The 23658-nt window shown below is 37.2% G+C and overlaps 1 protein-coding gene across 1 annotated transcript in view; it reads right to left on the reverse strand.

Moving 5' to 3' along the window:
* KCNQ5 (potassium voltage-gated channel subfamily Q member 5) overlaps window positions 1-23658 on the reverse strand; it is a 715330-nt gene that overhangs the window by 80018 nt on the left and 611654 nt on the right. Inside the window, exons 7-10 of the mRNA XM_036768782.1 lie at window positions 19759-19854; window positions 13345-13439; window positions 9452-9478; window positions 483-703 (exon numbers count right to left, since the gene is read on the reverse strand). Of these exons, the coding sequence (XP_036624677.1) occupies window positions 483-703; window positions 9452-9478; window positions 13345-13439; window positions 19759-19854 (439 nt within the window). The remainder of the gene's footprint in view (window positions 1-482; window positions 704-9451; window positions 9479-13344; window positions 13440-19758; window positions 19855-23658) is intronic.

The following is a 23658-nucleotide window of genomic DNA, read 5'->3' on the forward strand; positions in this document are numbered from 1 at the left end:
CATGAGAGACTTAATACAGCACTGTACAAAGTCAATGGCAGCCTGAAAGACCAAATTTGATCTGAAGCAACAGAGACTAAAAGAAAGCCCACATTGGTCTTGATGGGTTTATCTGAGAAATAGCTGATTTTTTTCATAGTTATTAGAGAGGAACTAATGAAATAAATATCCTTTTCAGGCCACTTTCTTTGAAGTGTTGCCTTTTTTTTTTTTTCTACTGAAGCTTTTTAAAAAGTAAAATTATATTCTTTATAGTCTCCCAAATGCTCAAAGGCAAAGAATGAATTTTGAATAAAGACACAGTATTCTCTCCTAAGGGTTGTTTCCTCATTCTTCAAGCAGTCCCTTGGACGATTAGTTATTTAATATGATCTAAATACCACATATCAACTACAAAATGGGCATGGAGAAAATGAAAAAAAAAAAAACCCCAGACAATTCAAAGACAAAATAGGCATGGGGAAAACGAAAAAGCATCTCACCATCTATTACTGGCTTTGGCTGAGAACTTTTGAGACGCAGGGAAGGTCTGAAGCGAGTTCGGTCATTGAAACTCCAGCTTTTCTGCACTTTGGTTGGGCTGCTCTCAGCCGTGATGTCTGTGCTTGGCGATCGCCGGTCTCCCACCGATGCTTGTCTGCTTTTGATACTCTGACCTCTTGGGCTAGCCATCCGGACCCGTTCTTTAAAACTTAGCTTCTGGCTGTGAGAAACAGATGGGGTGTTTTATTATAGCTCGATGTATTTCTTCATCTTCACTTGGAAATTTAATTCGAGTCACCTGTACGCAGTGCGTATCTTAGGCAGTACAGCAATTCAAAAAAGAAAAAAAACTGGTTCCCACCCTCCCCCATCCTAAAAAAAAAAAAGAAGCCTTTCCAATCTGTGTGATTGCACACCCTTGAAATCAATCACATTTTATAGGTAGTTCCTCTTGGATTAACTGTAGAAAGGATTAAAACAAAGCACGGAAATTTGGAGAAAATCCAATGAAAGAGAACTACAAGCCAGCTAAGTTTTTACTTTTAGGAGACAAGCAGGTGGTTTTCCTGATGGTTTTAACTTTAGAGAGTTTTCATATTTATTTCCTGTTCAGAGCAGGGTTCAGTGCATTTCTAATCATTTCTACAGGAAAACAGTTATTGATATACATATATATTTTCCACATGCTGCTTATTTTGCGGGCAAGGAGGTTATGATACTGAGAGATTCATGCATTTTCATGACAGCTGGCAATACTGCATACATATTGTCAGACAAACAACACTCCACACTTCACATTTCCTTTAGGCTGACATTCATTTGTGTGAGACAGACAACAGGCAAGAGAGAACAACTCTGAGATGTAATGAGTATGATGACCGATTAACAGAAACGTGATGCTATGTTCCATGTTCACTAACACAATTTCCTGCTGTTAAACAGGTTATTGATTTGCTGTGGCAGCTTGTAAATTATTTCTGGCAGGGCAGCCAAGTTCTCAAATGCCAGCTAGGTTTGCATTAACAGTGACTGATAAAAGTTGGACTTTTAAAATATCAGACACAGGACATCACATACATCTACAGGTAAGGCATTTCTTCTCTATCCATGTGCTTGCAAGTTGGTGACTCTGCCTGGCGTTCTTTTGCATACGTGTGAGTCATTTCTGCTTTGCCCTGTAAGTCTGTGCTGGTACATTATGAGTATTGTGTATCTGCTTGGTTTGCTTCAGTGTTCCACCCAGAAAATAGCTAGAAGTATTTGCAGGAGGGTGATACACAGTTAGCTGTGTGGACAAACTTGTGTATTGGCTTTATAGGATAATGAGGTCGCAGGCTCAAGGTAGAGTTCCTGGCAGTTCCATGGGATCTGAAATCATTTCATTGGGTCTAATCGAAGGCTGTTGTGTCACAGCCTTTGGGAGGTATGAAGATGGGTGGGAGAAAGAGGCATTTTTATTGACAAGGGCTGTCCAACTACTCATGAAGTGGAGGCCTTGTCTTTTCCACTTACCGCAAGGTCCATTGTCCCAAACTGCAGCATGCCAACAGCAAATGTGTTTAGTGGATATGTATTTTGTAGCTAACGAGAAACATTAACATTTTTTTCCATGCCTAGTTGCTTAACAGATGATACTTTAAGGAGACACAACATTTTATGTGTGCTTATACAGTATGAAAACAAATCAAACCATGAACTCCTGAGGTCATGAAATTCTGGAGAACAATCGACAGCTTGACCATGCACTTGACTGCTCTTCATTTGGATACAAACATGGCTGAGTCTAGCATGAATGGTTGAAGTAGAGGGAGTGGGAGTGGGAGACACATGCAAAGAACATGCTGGGCAGCTTTGTAAAAGGGGACTGTTTCAAGAATTCTTTAAAACAATCACATCAGTAACAAGATTTGTATGTGGTAAACCACATTGTCTAGGTGGCAGATTACCTTAGGAAAAAACAACTAATGTAAAACACCTACATTTCTATATTCTCATACTACTCTATAAAAGTCACTAATGGTTGAAAAAAGAACATCATGTCACTGGAGAGCTAAAAAATGTCACCTCCTCTCACACAAGATGCTAACAAATCCTGGTAAACAAAATCCTACAATTAGCTGACCCTCGACTCATTTTTTTACCTAGGAAAAAGGAAGCAAGTGTTCAGGCTTATTATACTCCAGTTCAAATCACCTCTTAATCTCTGGACATTTGCTTAATCACTTATACTTGTGACTAGTCCAAGAAGCTTCTAATGGCTAGGATGTCTTCACCAAGATTAATGAATGGCTCCAATGATATACAACTATCATTACATATATTCTCTCTTTACTTAATTTAATTCCATTAACTTTTCCAGGTTTATAGATGGCAATTATTATTGAAACTTGGTTTTAAATGAAGTAAAATGATTTTTCTTAAGCTTTGTCTCTTTTTAGCATTTGCTAAATGAATGGAAGAGGTGGCAAGGAGTAATAGAGAGAGAGGCAGCCTTGATGCCAGGAAGACTTGGGTTCAAATCTTGTCTCTGACACAAGTTAGTTGTATGACTCTGTGTGCAAATCACTTAACCTCTCAGTGCTCTAGGCAACCCTCTGTTAGTGGCAGAGAAGGTGCCAGCCTGCATTGGTGGAGAGGGTTTCCTTACCAAGAAGTTTCCTATGCAAATGAGAGCACATAGTCAGTCCCTACCTCTGTCCCTTTCTAGACCTGTCTCTTTCTTGTACTAATTAAATGAGTGGGAAACTGATAGAAAGTGGCAGATCAAGAATAATATGAATCTTATTTGTTCTGTTTCTTATTTCAGCTGCTGCAAAGTAAAAATAAACAGTAGAAATTATTGGTTTCATTCAATCAACTCAGATTTTCATAAGACAAGAAATGACTACTTTAAAAATGAGCCATTATGAAAACAGGGTTCAACATTAACTATAAAACAGAGAGAAAAATGGGTCATATTTCAGTGGAATATTATTTCATTTGCTGAATCCTGGCAACCAAATGGAGTAATGATGAGGGTGAGGGATATGTCTCTATGTACTCAGCTTTTTGACCTTTTTTTGGTACACTCAATAGCTATTTACTAAGGTCCAACAGGAACACAAATTCCGTAGTCTTCAAGAAATTATTTAGTAACAAATTCGACAATATTGAAACTGTCAAGAATACTAAATTTCAAAAGATTCACTATCTTCTTTTTCTTTTTCATAAATGTATATTAATGTGTAGTAAAAGAGTCAAATTCTAATCTCCTAACAAGCAAAACTTTCCTTTAGAGCAGGAGTCCTCAAACTGGCATGTCAACTTGGTTTATTATTTTTAACATTTTGATATCTGTATTTCAGTATAAGTGCTTTCTTTTGTAATCCTGACTATTTTATGTATTTAGAAACATTATTCAGAGAAAGAATCCATTCACCAGACTACCAAAAGGGGACCTGACACAAAAAAGATTAAGCACCCTTGTTTTAGAGGCACAGATCTGGCCTTGTGCCCACTTATTGCTTTTATTAGCCTATCCACTTCTTTTCCTCACTGGAAATTAATAGAACGTCTTGATTAGGCAGTTATTATACTGATTAGGGAGCTATTATTGAAAAGTACACTGATTAAGATTCAGGCTTTCTACTGGTTAGCTTAGGGAATTTACCCTTTTCTTATTTCTTTCTTCCCCTCCCTCCCCTCCACCCCAAGAATATTTATGTGCCAGTGTTTTGAGTGAGAAATTTCTGAATTATCCCTAAGAAATTAATAAGCTAAATATTCACTTTGGGGGAAGGGCATCAAGAAGGCATCAGAATCCAACTAAATCAAAGCTCTGCTCTGGCTAAACCTGGACCCTCATACTTCCAAGCCTACACAAACCAGCTCTAAGAAGATCTTCTCTTCAACAGCAACCAGAAGTAAGTATAGGGTATTCATACAGCCCAGCATGCAGTATATTCCAAAGGTTTCCTACAAGGGAATGTGGCTGCAGCATCATAATACCGCCAACACTATTCCAGTAAGTCGTTTGGGCTTAGAATGAAGTAGTCAGATGAATATGCAATGACGAGTTGAGCCTTTCATATGATTAAGTATCTTTAAGTTCCCGCCTTGGACACAACTGAGTTGAACTCAGCTTCCAGTGCAGCTGGAACAATTTTTCAACTAGATGGATGTGCCAGGGGATTGAGAGATAACACTATGATGGCATCGCTCAATTGCCACTGTAGTAGATATATCATGACAGGCAACAGGCAACAGGGAAAATTACAAGCAGGTTGAAAACCCCCCAATCAAGAGAGAGTCCCTAGAAGTCAGAATCTGTAAAGCTCTAAGGAGGGAGAGGGAGTGTAAACTAATCATGCACCTGATGTTAGTTGGCATTCTCAAAGATCATGTCAATAGACAGGATGCTGGATACCTATGTTTCCGAGAGGTGTACATCTTGAAGAGCTTCTGTTTATTACTACAGAGCTTACTAGGGGAAATAGAGGATCACATTACTAAGCATTTCACTACTAGGAAAGGGCTTAGGTTTTTTTTTTTCTTCTACAAATCAAGCCAAATCAGGTTCCTGCTTCATTCATTTGTAATTCTCCTGTGAATGCAGAGACCATAGAAGCAACAAGCAATACTTTTTCAGTTCTGTTACATGAAAGGAATGCAAGGCCATTTCCAATTAGGTTGAGGGGGAGGGGAAAGAGATGTGAGAGAATCATTATCACAACAAAATTCTGTAGGTGCACACATCAACTTCTATTTTAAATGAAAATGATCACGTATATCATCAGTTACTATGGAACTATCCTTATTGGTAATAAATATTAATTTAATGAATTAAGAATAAATGAAATATTTCATAGTGTTTCAGCAAACATTTATAGAAACATATTGAAGATCACAGTAATTGCTCAAAATTAGTGGCTTGAATTTTTTAAGAAAGTGGACTCATGTAGTTTCTCTGTTTATAGATGGCATCTAGATGCAACCAGTTGTGATTAGGATACATCCTTTTGATCCTTTTGTGTAGGGGTGTGCATGTTAAAAATGACCAGACAGTGGAAAAGAAAAAAAATGATCCATACTTATTATTTGGCAGAGGTAATAGTTTCTTACAATATTATAATGCAGTATGTGCATGTAAAAAGAATCAAATTCCCTTCCTGACCAGAAGAAGAGAACTGGAAGCAAAAATGATGTTCTTGAAACAAATGAACATTTTGCCAATAAAGACACATTTTGACTAAATATGCAGAAAAATAGAGGGAGGTCTCATTTAGTCAAGATTCACATCACATGCAAATCATTCAAAACAACACAGTTAGGAGAAATAGAAAGTGATGAGTAGAAGATATGAGTAGGAGAAACCCGAGGTAGCAGACATTTGGCAATTTTTGAAAATGTCCCAAGACAACAGACCCCCCACACTAAGAGCTATACACAATCACCAAAAATATCATGCTTCAGAAAAGGCACTTAAACATATCACAACACATGATTTCACTAAAACATAGAATATAATTTCTGTTTAAAATTTTAAGATGTTTCTTTTTATGACCATTCTCATGAATACAGGATAAATCAACTTTCACTATCGCTGAAAGGTTCAAAAGACTTTTATTTATACCTTGAAAACTTTACTATGAAGCTTAATGCAAAATTAAGGTATTTAGCCACCTCTCGATTATTGTTCATGATAGAGAACAGGTGTACCATGACACTGAAATCCATAGCTAATCTGCAAACCTTAATTTAATTAATAAGAATACATATGACCTCATTTCCCAGCTAGTGAAAACAAGCTGGTAGGAAGTAGCAAAACTGACTGCTCTGAGTTTCATATTCTCTCTCTACTCCACTTGCTGGAAGGGGTAACATATGGGGGACAGGGACAAAAGATAGACTATGTGAGGGAGGAACTGAAATAGAGATCCTAAATATCAGGATAATTAGATAACCAACCTCTCAATAATCAAGAGTTGGCTGAAGAGGAGTCGTGGTTCATTCAGAAACAAGTGTAATTCATGACAAATAGCTGTCTTTTTGAATGACCATATATGGCAAAACTAGAACATTTTCTTATCTCTGAATAATTCCATTTAAAAGCATTGACATGAATAACATTCTCCACTTATGTGACAATAAGTGGGCTACCTGGGGGAGATGCAGGGAAATACATGAAGTGACTGGGAAAACAAATGATCGTGTGAGTAATGCTAAAGTTTTCTTTATGCTATAGGTAGGTAGGGCAGGCTCAGGCGAGTATAGTAGGAAATGAGTCATAATAGGCCATGTAACCAAAATAAGGACAGACTAGCAGATAGAAATCTTATGTTCACCCTAGCTCAGTTGACCTGCACTAAAAGGTCATGGCTGTTTTCTTGCCAGAGTTAATGTGATCTTTCCCTTTAGTTGGGAACTCTGTTGTAAATTTTTAAAATAATTCTTTATTTACATATTTTGTTTTTACATTGCTTATATTTTTCTCCCTGTATCCTTCATAATTGTATAGAATTATCACCACATTGGGTTGCTCCTGTACCATTCTCCCTGATCTGAGAAATACCTAGTATGAACTTTGTTTAAACATTGCCTTAATAATGAGTGATGTGGAGAAAATATTTTCTCACTGCTACTAAGCATATCACAAAATATAAAATGTACCTCACATGTCATGTCATAGATGTCACAGTGCATTGGAGTGTTTACAAATAGGCATGCTGATAAGCCCATCCAGAAATAACTGGAATGCTATTACTCTTTGAAAGAAGCCTCTGAGGCCTCAAATAGGAATCTGGCATGTACTTGTGGTAGATAATCACAATGAACTAAACAATAAAACTATTAAAAGGCATGTGGGAGACATTCAGGCTGTGAGAACTTGGCTTTGACAAGCTATAAAGACAGGGAAAGATGACATAATGAATTTTTATCTAAAGTCAGGGCCAATATTCCTAAAGGTTTTGTATTGGCCTAAACGTTGAACCACCTTCAAATGGGGCCGGTTTGCTCATTTACAGATACTATACTCTTAAAGCTTAGATTATTAATCTATCTGGTGAAAATTACTATGAAGTCTTATCCTTTTCTGCATGTTTAGCATGGTTAAGGGATAAGTTTGTCATATATCTCAAGATGATAATTTTCACCTGTCTTCCTTGAGCTTCATTTTCCTCCTCTGTAAAGGTGGGGGATACCTAAAAAACCCACCTTGCATGTTTTCTACAATGCTCAAACACGATGATGTATGTAAAGGGTTTTGTAAACTTAAAGGGATATACATAAAAGTTAGTTATTATTAAAAAGGCATTTCCTGCTCAAGTGGAGGGAGTTATCTACATGATGCATCCTTATTCATGTACCTGTGCATCATCATTACATTCTTAGGGAACCAAGACTGATTAAGTATATTTCAGAGACAGGATTAGTGAATAGGAAAGTGGATGCATCAAAATAGGAGTATATATCTGAAATTTGTGAATGGGATAAAAAATGACTATTTTTAAAAGTATTGCTCATTAAGTTGTCTTTCTCTACTAGGAAATGAAAATGTCACTAATATAAAATAAGCTGTGGCTTAATTAAAATGTTATAACAGAAGGGTGGTGGTCAACATAGGATCTAAAAAAGAAGAGAATCAGAGTCTTCGTTTTTTCAGTGTTTCTGGAAAAAAAATGTCCAAGGGAGAGGGTGTTCTGATTTTAATGACCAGGTCTAGTTATCTGGATGGAAATATCCCTTTAATGGAAAAGAGAGGAATTACTTAGGTTACCTTGGCTTGATGGAAATACCCCTTAAGGATATCTGTCTTTTGTCTGATTCTATGACAAACAATCTTTTGATTTGGTCTCTTGAATTGAACCTTTCCCCTGGAAGGGAATCCCTTGGGCAAACAACCAGTAATGGTTATTTTTGTCTTTCAGCTATATCTTCCCTTGTAAACCAGCTAATTGACATTCTGAATTATTAGGCAAGTCTCTAGTGGGTTTGTATGGCATGAGCAGATGTTTCTCTGCCCACTCCCTAAGCTTCTATCCTGAACGGAAAGGGAAAAATCAGGTTTCTGAATATAAAAAGCTAAGGACCAGCTAGGAGCATGTGGTTCCCCCATCAAGGTAAGCCCATGTTATGAGACTCTACCTGGCTTTAAAAGCTCCTGGCCCAGGATTGACTGTGGTCAAATTATGAAGCAGGACAGGTTTGTTTTCAGGAATCTTCATCTCCTTCCAGGCACCCCACATTCTTATGTTGTGTCTGCCACCCTTGATGAAGTGCCTCCTCAAGCTTAATTCTTTCTAGTTACTACCTGTACTCCAGAATATTCTTGAGTCCCTCACCTGCACCAAACATTATCTGTCCCATCTCCCTTCCCCACAGGGTTTATGAATGCATGAATGAAAAAAAACCTAACTTATTAAGCTCTTAATATATTCAAAATAGTATGAAGCTCTCTGTTATCTAATCTGATAAATTAATCTAAGCTAAGATGTTAATGGCTGATAAAGAGATATTTGTTAACTTTCCCAATAATATAACTGCATTTAAAAGAGCCTCTTCGAGCTGGGGCCTTAACTCAAAGCAATGACTCTTGCAGGTGAGCCCCTCAAATCATTCCCTTAGGGAGCTACCTGTTTTGTCCACTTGTTAAGTTCTCCATGCTCATGGCTCTTGAAAACACACATTTGCCTTTATTCTCTAGATTACTATATTTGAATGCCTCAGCATGATTTTTGCCTAGCAGTGGGGCAGTAAGGAGTCACCAACAGCTATTACCCTTCCCCACCTCCCTAGAATAGTCTTTGCTCAATGGAGTGTATAAGGCAGCAGGTGAGTGATCAATGAAACATTTTCAGACAGTCTTGGGAAAGGTCACTTTTAATCATTTTGTATGTGTTGATCGATTTTTCCCAGAAGAAACCCATTTAAAACATCCACCAGATACCTGGCTTATAAACAAACATGTAACAAAAGAGAAATCACAAACCTGCTGGACGCTTCCCCTTGGTCTTTCCTTCAGGTGTGGGTGCAGATGGAAGAGAAACAATGATGATGTCAGTCAATAATGCATGTAAATATTTGACATTTGATGTATGTTAAATTGGGAATTGGAAAAAATACACATCTAAAATAAACCTTTTATGGAAGAAATATTTAAGCAAGTTTCATAAATATGATATCCCTGAAAATAATGATACTGGCAACTTTAAAATACACATACACACACATACACACACACTTTGAACTGCAGACTGTCAGCCAAACATTTATTTAACAACCACATTGTGTGCAATATACAGCAAGAAATGATAGACTTCTCATTAAGCAAAGTAAGCTGTAATAAGAAATATGGGTTTGATTCAGATGGAATAAGCAGACATTTAAAAGGATGCTAATGCCACAGATGTATCCTGATTTATTTTAGTTCAGCCGTCCTATTCTTTATCTGGACTCATTAATGTGTGAATGTGCCTCTGTGGTAGAGTCTCTGACTGAACCAGCTTTTCTCATCGTGTAAACCATTCTCCAGGAATAAATTAGGTGCTTTGGAAATCTACAGGAATTCTCCTGGGCTATGATTGAGTAGTATTTGAATATTTTCCAGTATTAAGTTTAGTTATAGAAAAATGCAATGGGAAATTGCCACATTAGTAGTACCAAAAGGTGTCCTGGTGGTTTCCAAGAGTTAATGCAATTTCCTAAAATCATTTGACTTGTTTCAGACAGTAACCTTTTCACTTGCATTTTACTGCTTTCTGAATATTCTTTCCCACTTGTTTTAAGAAGGGCCAAGAAAAGCATTTTGTCTACAAATTCTGACCTTCATACCCACCCTCAACCTCAACTCTCTTTGAAATGACAATTGTTGCTGCCAGCAGAGGCTTTTGTAAGAGGAAACAGCAAAGCATTAAATTGAAGAACTGGCATATCCATGGGTTTTGGAAGGGGTTTCACTCTCTGCCCTACCCCAGCAGTTGTCTCTTAGCCTATTCCACCTTTATCTCTTCCTCTGTTCTACTTTCCCTGGGTGTCCATAGACACCCCACTGTTCCTGCAAACCAATGTGGAGTGTTAGCAGTGAGCTGGAACTGCCTGATTCATCTCTTAAGGTATTATTTTCACAATTAAAAACTTGAAAGGAAAGGAAATTCTAAGTGTAAATACTTCTTTCAACTACTTTTGAATCTTACTGATCTAAAATATAAAATATGTATTAAATCAGTCTTTTTAAGAAATGAAGACTTGTCAAAGCATGGTGTGGTAGATGGGGCATTAGATTTGGAGTCAAGAAGGCTTGGTTCAAACCCTGCCTCAGACACTTACTGGTTTTGTGACTTTGGGCAAGTCATTTAACCTTTCTGGGCCTCAGATTCTTCATTTGTAAAATGAGGGTTGGATTTGATAGTCACTGGGGTCCCTTTCAGTGAAATCTATGATTCTGTGAAAAGTCTTAGGACAACAAAAGTCCAATTAATTGTGCCACTGACTGCCATGGAAAAACTCGTTTATTTAGTAAATGAAAATGAGACTGTCAGTAATAAATAAAAGCTACAGGAGGTGGCAGACCATTATTTAGGTATTTATGTAATTCTTCCTACTCTCCCCCAACCCTGCTTAGAGAGAAAAGATAGGAGGTGAGGTGGAAGAGGGAGATTATTCAAGTAAAATGACAATATATGCACTAGGAGAATCTGACATGATATTCCCTGCTTATAAAAATCAATTTTTCTACATTCCAAAATGACTTTTCTAAAACTGCTTGGGGGATGCTGAATAATCTCATGTGATAATAAACTACTTTATTTTTATCACTTTAAAATTTAGTTTTTTGGCTTTCTTTCTACCCTTCTCTGTTTAAATTCATGTAGCAAACACTTGTTTGCATAAGTTCCCTCAAGAGGATTAGAAATACAAAATGCTTCCAAATTCTACTTATTTTTTCCTCTTCCAAGATTCATACCCTAAGGAATCACTGGCAATTTGCTATGTTCTTTTTCGTAAAATGTCACAGCTTCTTAAAACTGCAATGGTCTGAAACCTTTCCCTGAGGCCCAGTCCTCAATAAAGTGAACCCATATGGTTTATATGTTTATCTTCTTTATACATGAATAAAGTATTCATTCAGCATGTATCCATCAATTATCTCTAAGGTCCTATGTAGCGCTAAAATCCAATGTCTATGCATAGAACTGTCCTTGGTGCTGATGTTGTTCTGACACTGACATACAGAATCACAGAATTTCAGAGATACCAAGAATCATAGGATAATAGCTTCAGCACTATTAGGGATCTTAGAGATCATTATAGATGAGGCAACTGAGGCCAAGAGAAATTGTAACTTGATCAAGATCACATTAGCAGAGCCAGGTTTAAATTCAGGTCCTCTGACTCTAAGTTCAACACTCTTTTCACAGCACCATGAAGCCTCATTTTCAGAACCATCTAGGACAATTTCCATATTTTGCAGATGAAGCCCAGAGAGAAGAAGTGGGTTGCCTAAACTTACAAAGCTGGTTAGTAGACAGAATTAGAATCAATGTCTCCTCACTATCATTTGAGGAAGTGAGAGTCATTCTGGAATCAGCACAAACAGGGAAGTTTCCCTGTTCAAGAATAGAACCCTGGCTATTGTAGTTAAGGCATTGAATCAGTTCTACTTGACCACTAAGTTCTGAGTCAGGGTTAGACTGGGGTTAGAAGATCAAATGTTTTAATGTCCTAAATGGGAGAAGCAAAGTGGCAATGTTTAAACATTTAGAAAACAGACACAATCCATTTTAACTAACCCATATAAGACTCCAATTCAAGAAACATTTATTGGTTGCCTACTCCATTAACTGCTTAAGTGATTTTAATTGGTGAATGGCTCAATTTAGCAATAGCCACTTGTCAAGGCTCTATACCTTGGAACAGGTACTGTCAATTTTTGTTGAGGTCTTTGGCAGATATTACCTTGACATTTTTGATTGCTAATGATAGTACTGTAATGAATTTTTGATCTGATAGAGAAATTGTTTAGCCTCACTATATAATCAAGTTAAGTCTGTCCTCCTTATTTTCCTGCTTCAACAATTACGTTAGTTTGACCTCAAAGTGAAAGTTTAAGAACTGGAGTTTCTTGAAATAATGATATCCAGATGATACTTATTCTTAATAGATCTGGCAGATTGAGTCACTTGTCTTTTGAGAGGGATTTAGAATCAATATATAGAATATGAAGCTGAGGGATTTTTTTTACCCTTCTAGTTGTCCTCAGATTGTTGCTGTTATTATGGGATGGAGGCACTTAAGGAATAGGATGAATATTAGAAATAGTGTTTTGTGCACATGTATATATCTGAGCCTATACACTGTATCCATATGTAGGTTTAATTTCTGATTATTCTGATATTGTGATGATATTCACAGTTTTTGCTATAAATCATTAAAATTCATGGAAGTAATTGATCACTAAAAAGTTGTTTGTGCACTATTCTTCATGCCAACATACAAAGAATTAGCAAAACAAACAACATACCTATTCATCTGTCTGTGATTATTAACATCTTTAATGAATATTAACAAAGAATTGGTATCATGAGGTTGATTTCAGTGGGTAAAGAATCTAGGATTGTGAGACTCTGGGCATCGTCCTCCTAATCTATTTATTTAGCACCACTGGTAGTTGGCAATGGGTTTCACTGGGCACACATTAAATCTGAAGTCCAAGTTGCTACAAACCAGATTTGAAACTCTCAAAGAGATACACAGAATGAGACAAACCAAACATTAATGCTCATTAAAAACAACAAAAACAATGAAACCAAAAACCCCAAAACAAAAACAAAACAAGCCGGAACAGACATTGAGCACACCACTGACTCTCAGACTGGTACCTACTTGGTAGGACTGCAGGTATGCAAGGCCTTCAAATGAGGCTTCCAGGTAGCAATGGAAACTGATTTCTCATCAGCTGCATAACTACGCCATACACACTATGGGCCGGATACATGATTAAAAAAAAAGAACAAAAAAAAGGAAAGAAAGGAAAAAAAAGGCAGAGGGAGCAGAGGACAGAACAAAAATGGAAAAGCTGATTAGTAAAACAATACACATTAAGGGATTTTTGTCCTTATCATTCATAGTCCTGATACATGCCTGAGGGGTGGAAGAATACTTTTATAATATTGTGAGGTGGCTGCTAGGCTTGTTCCTCTGCAGTCAGTCAAATAAATTCACCAAGCAGCCTGGTATCAGGAAAGAATAGAAAAGCACAAGAAAACCAACATAGTATGATATTAAATAAATTAAAAATTGATTATGGAAAAAAATTGATTTGGCCTAAACCAAGGGCATGGCTTGTTGAACTAGCTCAGGAAACAATACCAGGAAAACTTGCAGGAAAAAGTCCTTGAAAACCAAAATATGATAGAGGAAAAAACAGTCATCCTGAACCTCTTTAATCAAAGATCAATTAGACAGCTGCAAATAGCTTTTAAATAGTTTCAAATCCAATTAGTAAGTAGACATGAGTGGTAAATGATTTCAATTTGTGAAATTTCCTGAGGTGGAACTTATACAATTATTTTGAGGCTAAAGATGAAGACAAATAGTGATAATACAATCCAAGACCAAAATTAGAGGAGGGGAGAAAAGATTCTACAAGGAGTGCATTTTGGGAACATTGAAAGGCTGAAGTTCAGGACTGGCTGTTGGCTCTGTTTATACAATGACAGAGCTTGATGGAAAATTAAAAAAAATTAGTTTACCACCCAAAATACATTTGTTGTGTAGACAAAGCATCCAAATGACAGGCTGAATTTGTCTCTCTTAATCTTGTGGCTGCGGCAAGAAATAGTTACCTTTTCTAGAAAAATCACCCATTAGAGACCACCTTTCTAGGGACATTTAATGAGCATTCTTGCTATGTACTTGACCTGCAAACAGTGTCACGATAAAGTATTTACTCAAGCAACTGGGGCAAAATATGTTGTTGCAACCAACATGTCAAAATAATTTTACTTTAAATGATAAGTTCATTTAAACATATCAGGCCTCTATTTTAGGCTCCTTTCATTCATGATTAGAAAAACCACAGGTATACTATTCAAAGAACAACATTAGTGAGTGGGCCCAGTAATGCATGGGAAAAATATTGTAGAAACGACTATTTTAAAAACACGCACATTAGGGCTAATAAAATAAATTAGATATCTTAATGCAAGGAGGCAAACTACTTTAGAGGGAGCATGACTTTGTGGGGCATGACTTGTGTTGGAATGTGGCAATAGGAGACACTTTATTCAAGTTGAACAAAAAGGAGTGGTTAAATAGCATTGTCCATCAAAAAGATATCCTTTTTGTGAGGAAATTCAGGAATCAGAGTGGTCGATGGCAATAGGTTTTATTGGGTTCATTATATGAATGTATGTTGGCATGGTTGAGCTTGGAGGAAACTATTTGGGGACAATTCAGTGTAAGGAAGATTATTACAGTGGGAGTTTACTGCAGATTTTCTGATCAGAAAGCACAAATACATGATGAATTAAAGAAGAAAGATCACAAATCAGGCATTGAAGTCTAGGATCATAGATTTAGAGATGGAGGGTACCTTTGAGGTCACCTAGTCCAATTCTTTTCATTTTATACTTGAGGAAACTGAGTTCCAAAGATTACATGTCTTACCCAGGGTTACATAGGGAGTAAGTGCCAGAACTGGTATTCGAACCCTGGATCTCTGATTCCAGATCCAGGACTCTTCTCACTAAATCATGTTGTTTCCCTAACAGCTGAGAGATTCTAAATCTGAATGGCACAGTAGTAGTCTTCATATGGGAAGAGAGAGTGCCTGGGACAGAATTTCCATTAGAATATAAGCTCCTTGAGAGGAAGGATTGTTTCTTCGTATTTGTATCTCCAGTGCCTAGTACAGTGCCTGGCACATAGTAAGTTAGGGAGGAGGGTGCACCTGAGTAGATCCAGAACAAAAGTGCTGAAGTATATGTGGGTAGGAACTGGGCATCTGGCCCATTGCATTGAGACAGTTCAGCAACCTAAAGATGATATGATGATTAGTTTTGTGCTAAACTTGAAATGTGGTTTTCGGATATTAAATTGGTATTGCTGATCATTTATTTCATTTGTGTCTGACTTGTGACCCCATTTGGTTTTTTTTTGGTAAAGATACTGGAGGGGTTTGCCGTTTCCTTCTCCAGCTTGTTTTGCAGATGAGGAAACTGAGGTAAATAGGGTTAAGTGGCTTGGCTAGGGTTACACAGCTAGCAAGTGTCTAGGGCTAGATTTGAACTCAGGAAGAGGAGTCTTCCTGACTCCATGCCCAGCACTCTACCCACTGTGCCGCCTAGCTGTTCAGATATTAAATTGCACTATCTATATGTGACATGTGACAATTCATGGATTTTTTTTTGGCATAACGTGCTCTTTATGCAGAAAACCCAACAGATCTGTGGTCATAATGGAAATGGCCACTCATTTAAAATCATTCCCATGAATATCTGTATTTGGATCCTGGTTCTTTGAAATCAAAGCTGGTGTGGACCTTCACTTACAGTCCACACTCATCACTGAGCCTGAAACTCTGTCACCTTCCCCTACCCCCAAAGATCCCAACACAGCAAACCACAACAAAACAACAAAAAGGGACTGAGACATCACTCACCAAGGCCATAAAGAACATTAGGCAGAATGGGTTACACTTCAGAAAGGTTGAAAATTTTCTTTACCCCAAGGCCTAGCTTCTGACCTCATTTCTATCTGACATGTTCTTAACTGCCAATCACTGGCTTCTTCAATCCTCTCTTCTAGTCAAAATGGTTTTTATAGACAAACAGTACAGAAGGGACTAAGTGGCACCTGTCTCAGGGCTGATGCTAGTTTTTAGTCTAAAGCAAAAGGAACAAATAGTTCTGCTAGTCCTTTCTCAAGAATAACCTTGACTTTTCCTCATGTGCGTTTGAGGGACTCTATCTCTGCTAATTGAAATAGCAGAGAAATAATAGGCTGCCAGTACATATTGGGAGATGAACTCAAGTAGTTTCAGTAGCAAATGATTAAGGGACTGATGTACTGACAATTCAGAACATCCAAATTTTTTTTTTCGGCAATAATCAAATTTTGGTAGAAAAAACAAATAGTGTCTAGGGGAGATCCTAACACATATATGCCAAAGGCCAGCTTTATGTGATGAACAATGAAAGATAGAGTTGCTTGTTATTTGATAAATTTGGGGCTATGTAGAAAACAATCTAATTCAAATCTCAATACATAATTATATGCATGTCAGACATAACTTGAATTTTCTTATGGGAGTGGAGAGGATATAAATTAGACACTTAATGATCATTGTGGCCCGTTGCATTGTGGTTTTACTGTATATATTACCTTACATAGTAACTGACCATGTGAATACAGGCTAACATGGAACTTTGGGAAGATTTTCTTTTTAAATACCAATTCAAAAGCTTTGGAATTTTTGATAGCACTTAAGAATTGGGCAGCTAGGTGGAGCAGTGGATAGAGCACTGGGCCTGGAGTCAGGAAGACTTATCTTCCTGAGTACAAATCTGGCCTCAGACACTCACAAGCTGTATATCCCTAGGCAAGTCACTAACCCCCATTTGCCTCAGTTTCCTCATCTGTAAAATGAGCTGGAACAGGAGATGGCAAACCACTCCACTATCTTCACCAACAAATAGGGTCACAAAGAGTTGCACATGACTGAAACGAACGATCAAAAACTTACAAATTACAAGGCTTTTGCAAACATATAAATGTTTAAAAAGATATATCTTTTGTCATAAGTTATTTGCTTTCTCTTAAATGAAAAGTTTATTTAAATATATTATACAAAATACTGCATTTACAGTGGCTATAAACTATGGTGCTTTTGTATTTTTTCACTAAAGCTCTGAAATCCCAGTGATGGTGGTTGCTTCTTGGATATGCACTGAATTATTTGCATTACCCTCCAGAAAGACAATGGCTGTGATTTAAACCAAATAGGATTAGGTTTGGGCTTGTTCTTCTAAACACTTTGCTGTCCAAGAAGGACTTAGCGGATAAGGGAAATGAACGATACGTCAGCTCATGAAGCTGGTTTACAAATCTAGTGCATAGAACAAATTATACAGATGTATGGTGTAGATTCTAGCTTTTGGGCCCCAATTCTGGCTAGTAGAAATAATGGTGAACACATTCAAGAATTATCCTTCTATTTATACTGCAACTAATTCAGTTGACTGCCTTTTAAAATGAACAGATTCTGACTTGATTACTGGTCATTAAGAAATAAAACCTTCTTTGATGGCACAATTTTTTTCCCCCAAATTTCATAATTGTCCTATTTCCCATTAGAAAGTCAAGATCACTGAATACTTTCATATGTTAAAAAATAATTAGAATCAGCATTGGAAGGATAAACAGAAGGATAATTTACAAATTTGGTAATTTTCCTTCCTGTTGGCTAATTTGTAGTTGTTTTTTCTCCCCGTACACCTGGGGCCACTCCTATTCTTCTACATAATACAATGTATCCTGGGTTTCCAAGCTAGACCTCCTCAACCCAAGTTGATTGAAAAACAAATAGCTCTCTATGGAAAGGGGCTCCTTCCTTTTTCATGGGCTCTCCTATGATGCCGTCATTGTACTTCTCTACACCTCTACCAGTTTGCTTCAGCAGCAGCTACTTACTATCAAATGAAAAAGTTCATTTGGGATTCATTTTCCTCAAACAATTTAGGACTTGAGAGGAATGGTTCCTGTCAGATAAAAAGAATGGTTTCCTTTATTCTCTTATCATAAGTGTATCTTGTGATAGATATTCTGCAAAGGGCCTCACTTTCAAACACAGCTGCTGATGCTCTGGAATGAAGCAAGATTAAAGGACAGTGGTAGTGAGGAGAATAATTCATTAATAATACTGAATACACCAAACAACCAATCAAGGCTCTCTTAAGGATTAAGAAATTCCTGGGTCCCAGGACAACTTTTAGAAATTGAAACAACTCTCCTTTACATAAGTCCAGATGTTTTGGCTCCCAGAGCTCAGAAGCAATTTCTTTTCCCCCTAGCTTAGAAAAGGGGAACTTATTAACTCTCCCCCTCCCCCAATTTTATTTTGAAAACTGGGAATTTAAAAATGAAGTCAAGTTTTACCTTTACTGGTAATTTAATTGAGTATTACATATACCTCTGTTTTCCATGCCAACAGGTAACAAGGGAGAACTCAGATTTAAAACAAAACAAAACAAAACAAAACAAAACCCATTCAATCATTAGATTACAAGCACTCTTTCCCTGAGCTAATAAAGAGAAGAAAAATGACTGGTTTCAAATTTTCCTTTCTCTCTCTTTCTCCACTCAACCTCTGGCAAAGGTACCAATAAGCATCAAAATGGCTAAGAAACTGACAGGAAGAGAAGCCAGATACCTAGAAAAAAATTCACATGTTGGATAATCAACTTCTGTATAATCAAAAGCTGACTGTGTATTATTGGGTCATAAGGGGGAAAAGGAATTTGACTGGGGAAAAAAATGTGTGTTAAATTCCCTACAAGGTCCAACAGCAGGCGGCACGCCAGTAAACTATGGATGGCAAAGAAGGGGGAAAGCATTCCTTTGGCTGTTGAACACAAGTTCAGAGCCACTGAATAAGAAGAAATGCTGACTAAAAAGTCAATGCTTCTGTGAACTGGCTTCAGCTAAACATCATGCTTAATTTTTCACTTTCTCCAACACTGAATTCCTTCATATTGCCAACCAAAAATGTACAGTCAGCTTGTAAATATGGTATCTGTTTCAAGTTGCTGCACAAAATGATAGCAGTAATAATTTACCATAAAACTCCAACCTTTACATTCTAAATAAATATATTGACACCTCAGATTCTTGCTATCCTCTCAGCTTGGAAAAAAAAATTGAATATGGGGCTAGTACCATGTTCTGCTCCATCACTTAATGATCAACTCCGTTTTTCTAGGTTACTCACAAAACAAATTAATTCATCCAGTAAGCCACCCAGCCACTGCCCTCTGCTTGGCCTTATTGGTAAGGCTATTCATCTGAATGATGCATGAATGAGGCATTGAAAACGTACATTTTCCTCCTTGGAAAAATTGAACCAATAAACCCAAATCCAAGATGTTTTCATGTTATTGTACATTTGGTTCAGGCTTCAGGCTCCTTTAAACAAAACAACAATTCTCCAAAACAATGAAGCACAAAGACTGTAAAATGTACCCAACAAGTATTTAATGGAGACAGATCCTGCTACCTACCTATTACATAGAAATTTACCTGAATTAGGCTGGCAGCTGGATTCCTTCTTTTCTCAAAGTGTTTCTGGCGGTGCTGTTCCTGCACTTTTAGTGCAAATCCTGAGCCAAGAATACCCTGGAATAAAATACAAAACACAGCCACTTTTGCATTTTTAAGGACACTGTTAAAAAAGTGGATATCAGAAAACCCAAAAATGATTTTTTAGTGATGAAATCCTATCCTTAACAGTCTTGGTTTTCCATGGAGCCTTTCCTGATCCTTCTTCAACCAGAGGTTTATTTTCCTCCAAGGCAGGGGTTGGGAACCTGCAGCTTCAAGGCTACATATGACCCTCTAGAGCCTCAAACGCAGCTTTCTGACTGAATCCAAACTTCACAGAACAAATGAAATAAGGACTGCACTTGAGGACCTAGAGGGCCACTTGTGGCCTCGAGGCTGCAGGTTTCTCCCCCAGCCCCCCATTCCAAGGGTTTTACCAGCATCTGTACCTCTCATTCATTCAATTTTACAGTGTACTTTGGCACTGTATCTCTTTATATGGTTAATTTCATCCCCCAGATTGTAAACTCTAAGAGGGTAGGGATCATGTTTCATGCTTCTTTGTTTATCCTTTAGTGCCTAGCACCATACTTTACACATCAAATCTGCTAATAACTAGTGTTTATGGAAATGATTTGGATACAAAGCATATTACTTCTTATGAACACTGGGGCTGGTGTGTTTACATTTTAATGTAATGTCAAAATATCAGCACCACAGTATTAGAAAGTATCGCTTAAGAACCTTTTGTAGGATGCCATTAATTAGTAAACTAAAGAGGCATTGTCATTTGCTGGCTTCTCCCTGAATATTCCCAGAAAGTCTCACATTCAGTAAAACCACAGCCTTCTCTTGTTTCTTGTTTACTCCATGCTGACATTTCTTGGTGACTCTCAGAGATGGGGGAAAAGTCTTATTAAATGATAATACGGGGAGAGAATGGAATTCTGCTTTGGCAGAGTACTGTTGTTTTAAGTTGTGATGTTTCTGATGGGTACAAGTTTATATTAAGAAAGCAGTTAAAATTTGCCTGCTGCTGATCCACAAGTACTTGTAGCTCTTTGCAAAATCTATGTTAATTTCCAAATTGTCATCAGGCCATGTTGACAAAACAAAAATTATCCTAGTATTGAGGACAGAGAAGGATTAATGTTGGAATCACAGTATCTCAATGGGCTGCCATCATAGACATAAACATATGAATTACCCAAAGAAGGGGGGGATTCTGATCATTTCATTCAGGTGTCTATTTTTTTTCTTTTGTGTTTTGTGCTTTTAAAACATAAATGCCTTTTATAGTGCCTTACATGCTATAGGCACTTAAATGCCTTTTGAGATAAATGCTCAGCATTTCTTACTGTTCTAAGTCTGTTTAACTAACTTATTTCGGAGGATCACAAAACTGATCCCCTACTTTACAATGGATGAAATGAGCTATTTCATTTTCCTGTGACACTTTCTGAGAAGCAGTGCAGTAGAGTGGATAGAGTCAATCTTAAATTCAGGAGAATGTGCCTCTGACACATACTGACTGTATAATCCTAGACAAATCATTTAACATCTTAGTGTTCTGGACAGCTAACATTACATCTTGCAGTAAGGGTGCTAACTTGCATTAGAGGAAAGAATTTCCTTTTTGGGGAGTTTCTTATGTCAATGAATCACAAGTCTAGGCCTATTGCTATTCCTATGATATTCTCATGCTCAGTTCCTGTCTGTTTTCTCTACATTAATTTGCTTATCTGGCTTCTCTGCTGCTTGGAACTTTTGAATAAGGCCTTTGGTGGGGCCTAACTGCCACTATTTTCGTGTCTTTCAAATGTATTCCTAACTATAGACCTACAGCTTTGCTATTGTCCATCTGGGTCCATGGGGACCCAGATCTGTTTGTATTTCAGATCCTATCTCTTCTTTTGATTGGGGTCTTAAAGGATCCTGGTCTTCTGTGGAATACCCTTAGATCTCCACAGTCTTGCTCTCACTTTTCTCACTGGTCATGTGGGACAAGATAATTAAGACTGCAGAACATCGTGGGGATAGCCGATTCCTCCAATAATATGTTTTGGATAGGTTTGTTTTCCATTTAAATATCAAACTTTCTGCATAATAGGGATACCAGTTGCCTTCTGGTTCCAGCACTATTTTAGCTCCCAGCCTTGTTAAGATTGCATTTCTGCATCTTTGTCAAGTTTCCACTTGACGGTCATGAAATTAAAAAGTGTATTCCTTTGGGCCTATGCATTTTGCTTATATACTTAGACTTACATTAACACAGAAAGAGTCTCCCATTTGGTTACTGTTGTACAGTAATGACAACAAACTTGCCAGTAAGTAAAGAATGGATCTTTGGATTTTTGTTTTCTTTCTTTTTTTTTTTTTTTGGCAGCTGAAAGTATGTTACTGCCAATCATTAAACAATGAGTAATTCAGTTACACTTTTGGAGTAGTGGGCTATTATGGCATAATTTACTATTAATAAGCAATTACTGTTTCTTTGAGGTGGAATATCTGACATGTATATATTGAAAATGGGAATTGTCACAGTCCTTGTTTTCCACTTCTTTTTAGTGGCTCTCTTTTTGGCATTTATTTGCTCCATTCATTCAGGTTTAGTTAGATTCCAGCCAATACAATGATTTTGTTTAACCATTTTGGTCCTACTCTCTGTCTTTGGTTTTTATGATAATAGCTGTGGATTCCTGAGTCAGAGTCAGATGATGGTCCACTGTGATGTCCAGATTTCACTGTAAAGCCCAATGATGATAATGAAGGAGCCCATTTACATAGAGCTTTATGGTTTACAACCACTTTTCTCACAACAACTATGTGAAGTAGGAAATGCAACTATGGTTATTCCCATTTTTTTATAGATGAGGAAACTGAGGCTAGATGTTTATGTAACCTACCCATGGTTGCACAACTTTTAAGTGGTAGAGATAGGATTTGAATTTAGGTCTTTTTATTCCATGTCTAATGTTTCCCCTCCTTCCCCTAACCACCATATTGTCTTTTAAGAAATCCATTAGATTGACCTTTCTTATAGTCATCGTTATTTCATTTGATATGTGTCAATAAAAATAAGGGATATACATGGAAAATGTGATAATAAAATTGTAGTATTAAGTCTAGGAAGAAAACACTTTTTTTTAAAAAAGCAAAAGAATATCTATGTATACACAAAAGTCATCTTTTAGGTTGCTACTCTGACTTAGATATGGACTTAAAACAAAAACAAACCTTCCCAATATGGCACCTGTCATGGCTAAGATGACTTCTGAACACTCAAAACTTTATGTCTTTTGTATTTGGAATTTTGGATTGAGACTGTGCCCATTGGAAAAAGAAAAAAAACTCAGCATGGCACCTATCCAGAAAGTGTTACATGAACAAAGCTGTATTTACCGGGCATTGGTTGAAAATCCTATTGACCTTATTCCAGAATAATGAATCTAGGCTATGGTAGTGCTTGTTAAGTCTCTCTCTCATCAGACTATATAAATCATGCCAATTATTAAACCAGGCCTGTTCATTGTCTTATTATGGCATTGTTCCAGTTTTTTCTTCCTGTTTTTTTGTTTTACTTAGTACAGAACCCTCAGATAGAGGCCTGTTAAAATGAGATCTATTAATATTAATAGCAGTGGTAAAGAGAGATAGCATTTATATGGCGCTTAAAGATTTACAAAGTGCTTTAAATATATTATTTCATAAGATCCTCGCAAAAGTACTGTGACATAGGTGCTATTATTATTCTCCATTTTACACATGAGGATACTGAGGCTGAGAGAGGTGAAATGGGTGTGACTGGCTCAGGATCACACAACTAGTAAGTTTCCAAGGCAAGGTTTGAACCAAAGTCTTTCTAGTTCCAAGGGCTCT

The sequence above is a fragment of the Trichosurus vulpecula genome, chromosome 7 (assembly GCF_011100635.1).
Source record: "Trichosurus vulpecula isolate mTriVul1 chromosome 7, mTriVul1.pri, whole genome shotgun sequence".
Lineage (NCBI taxonomy): Eukaryota > Metazoa > Chordata > Mammalia > Diprotodontia > Phalangeridae > Trichosurus > Trichosurus vulpecula.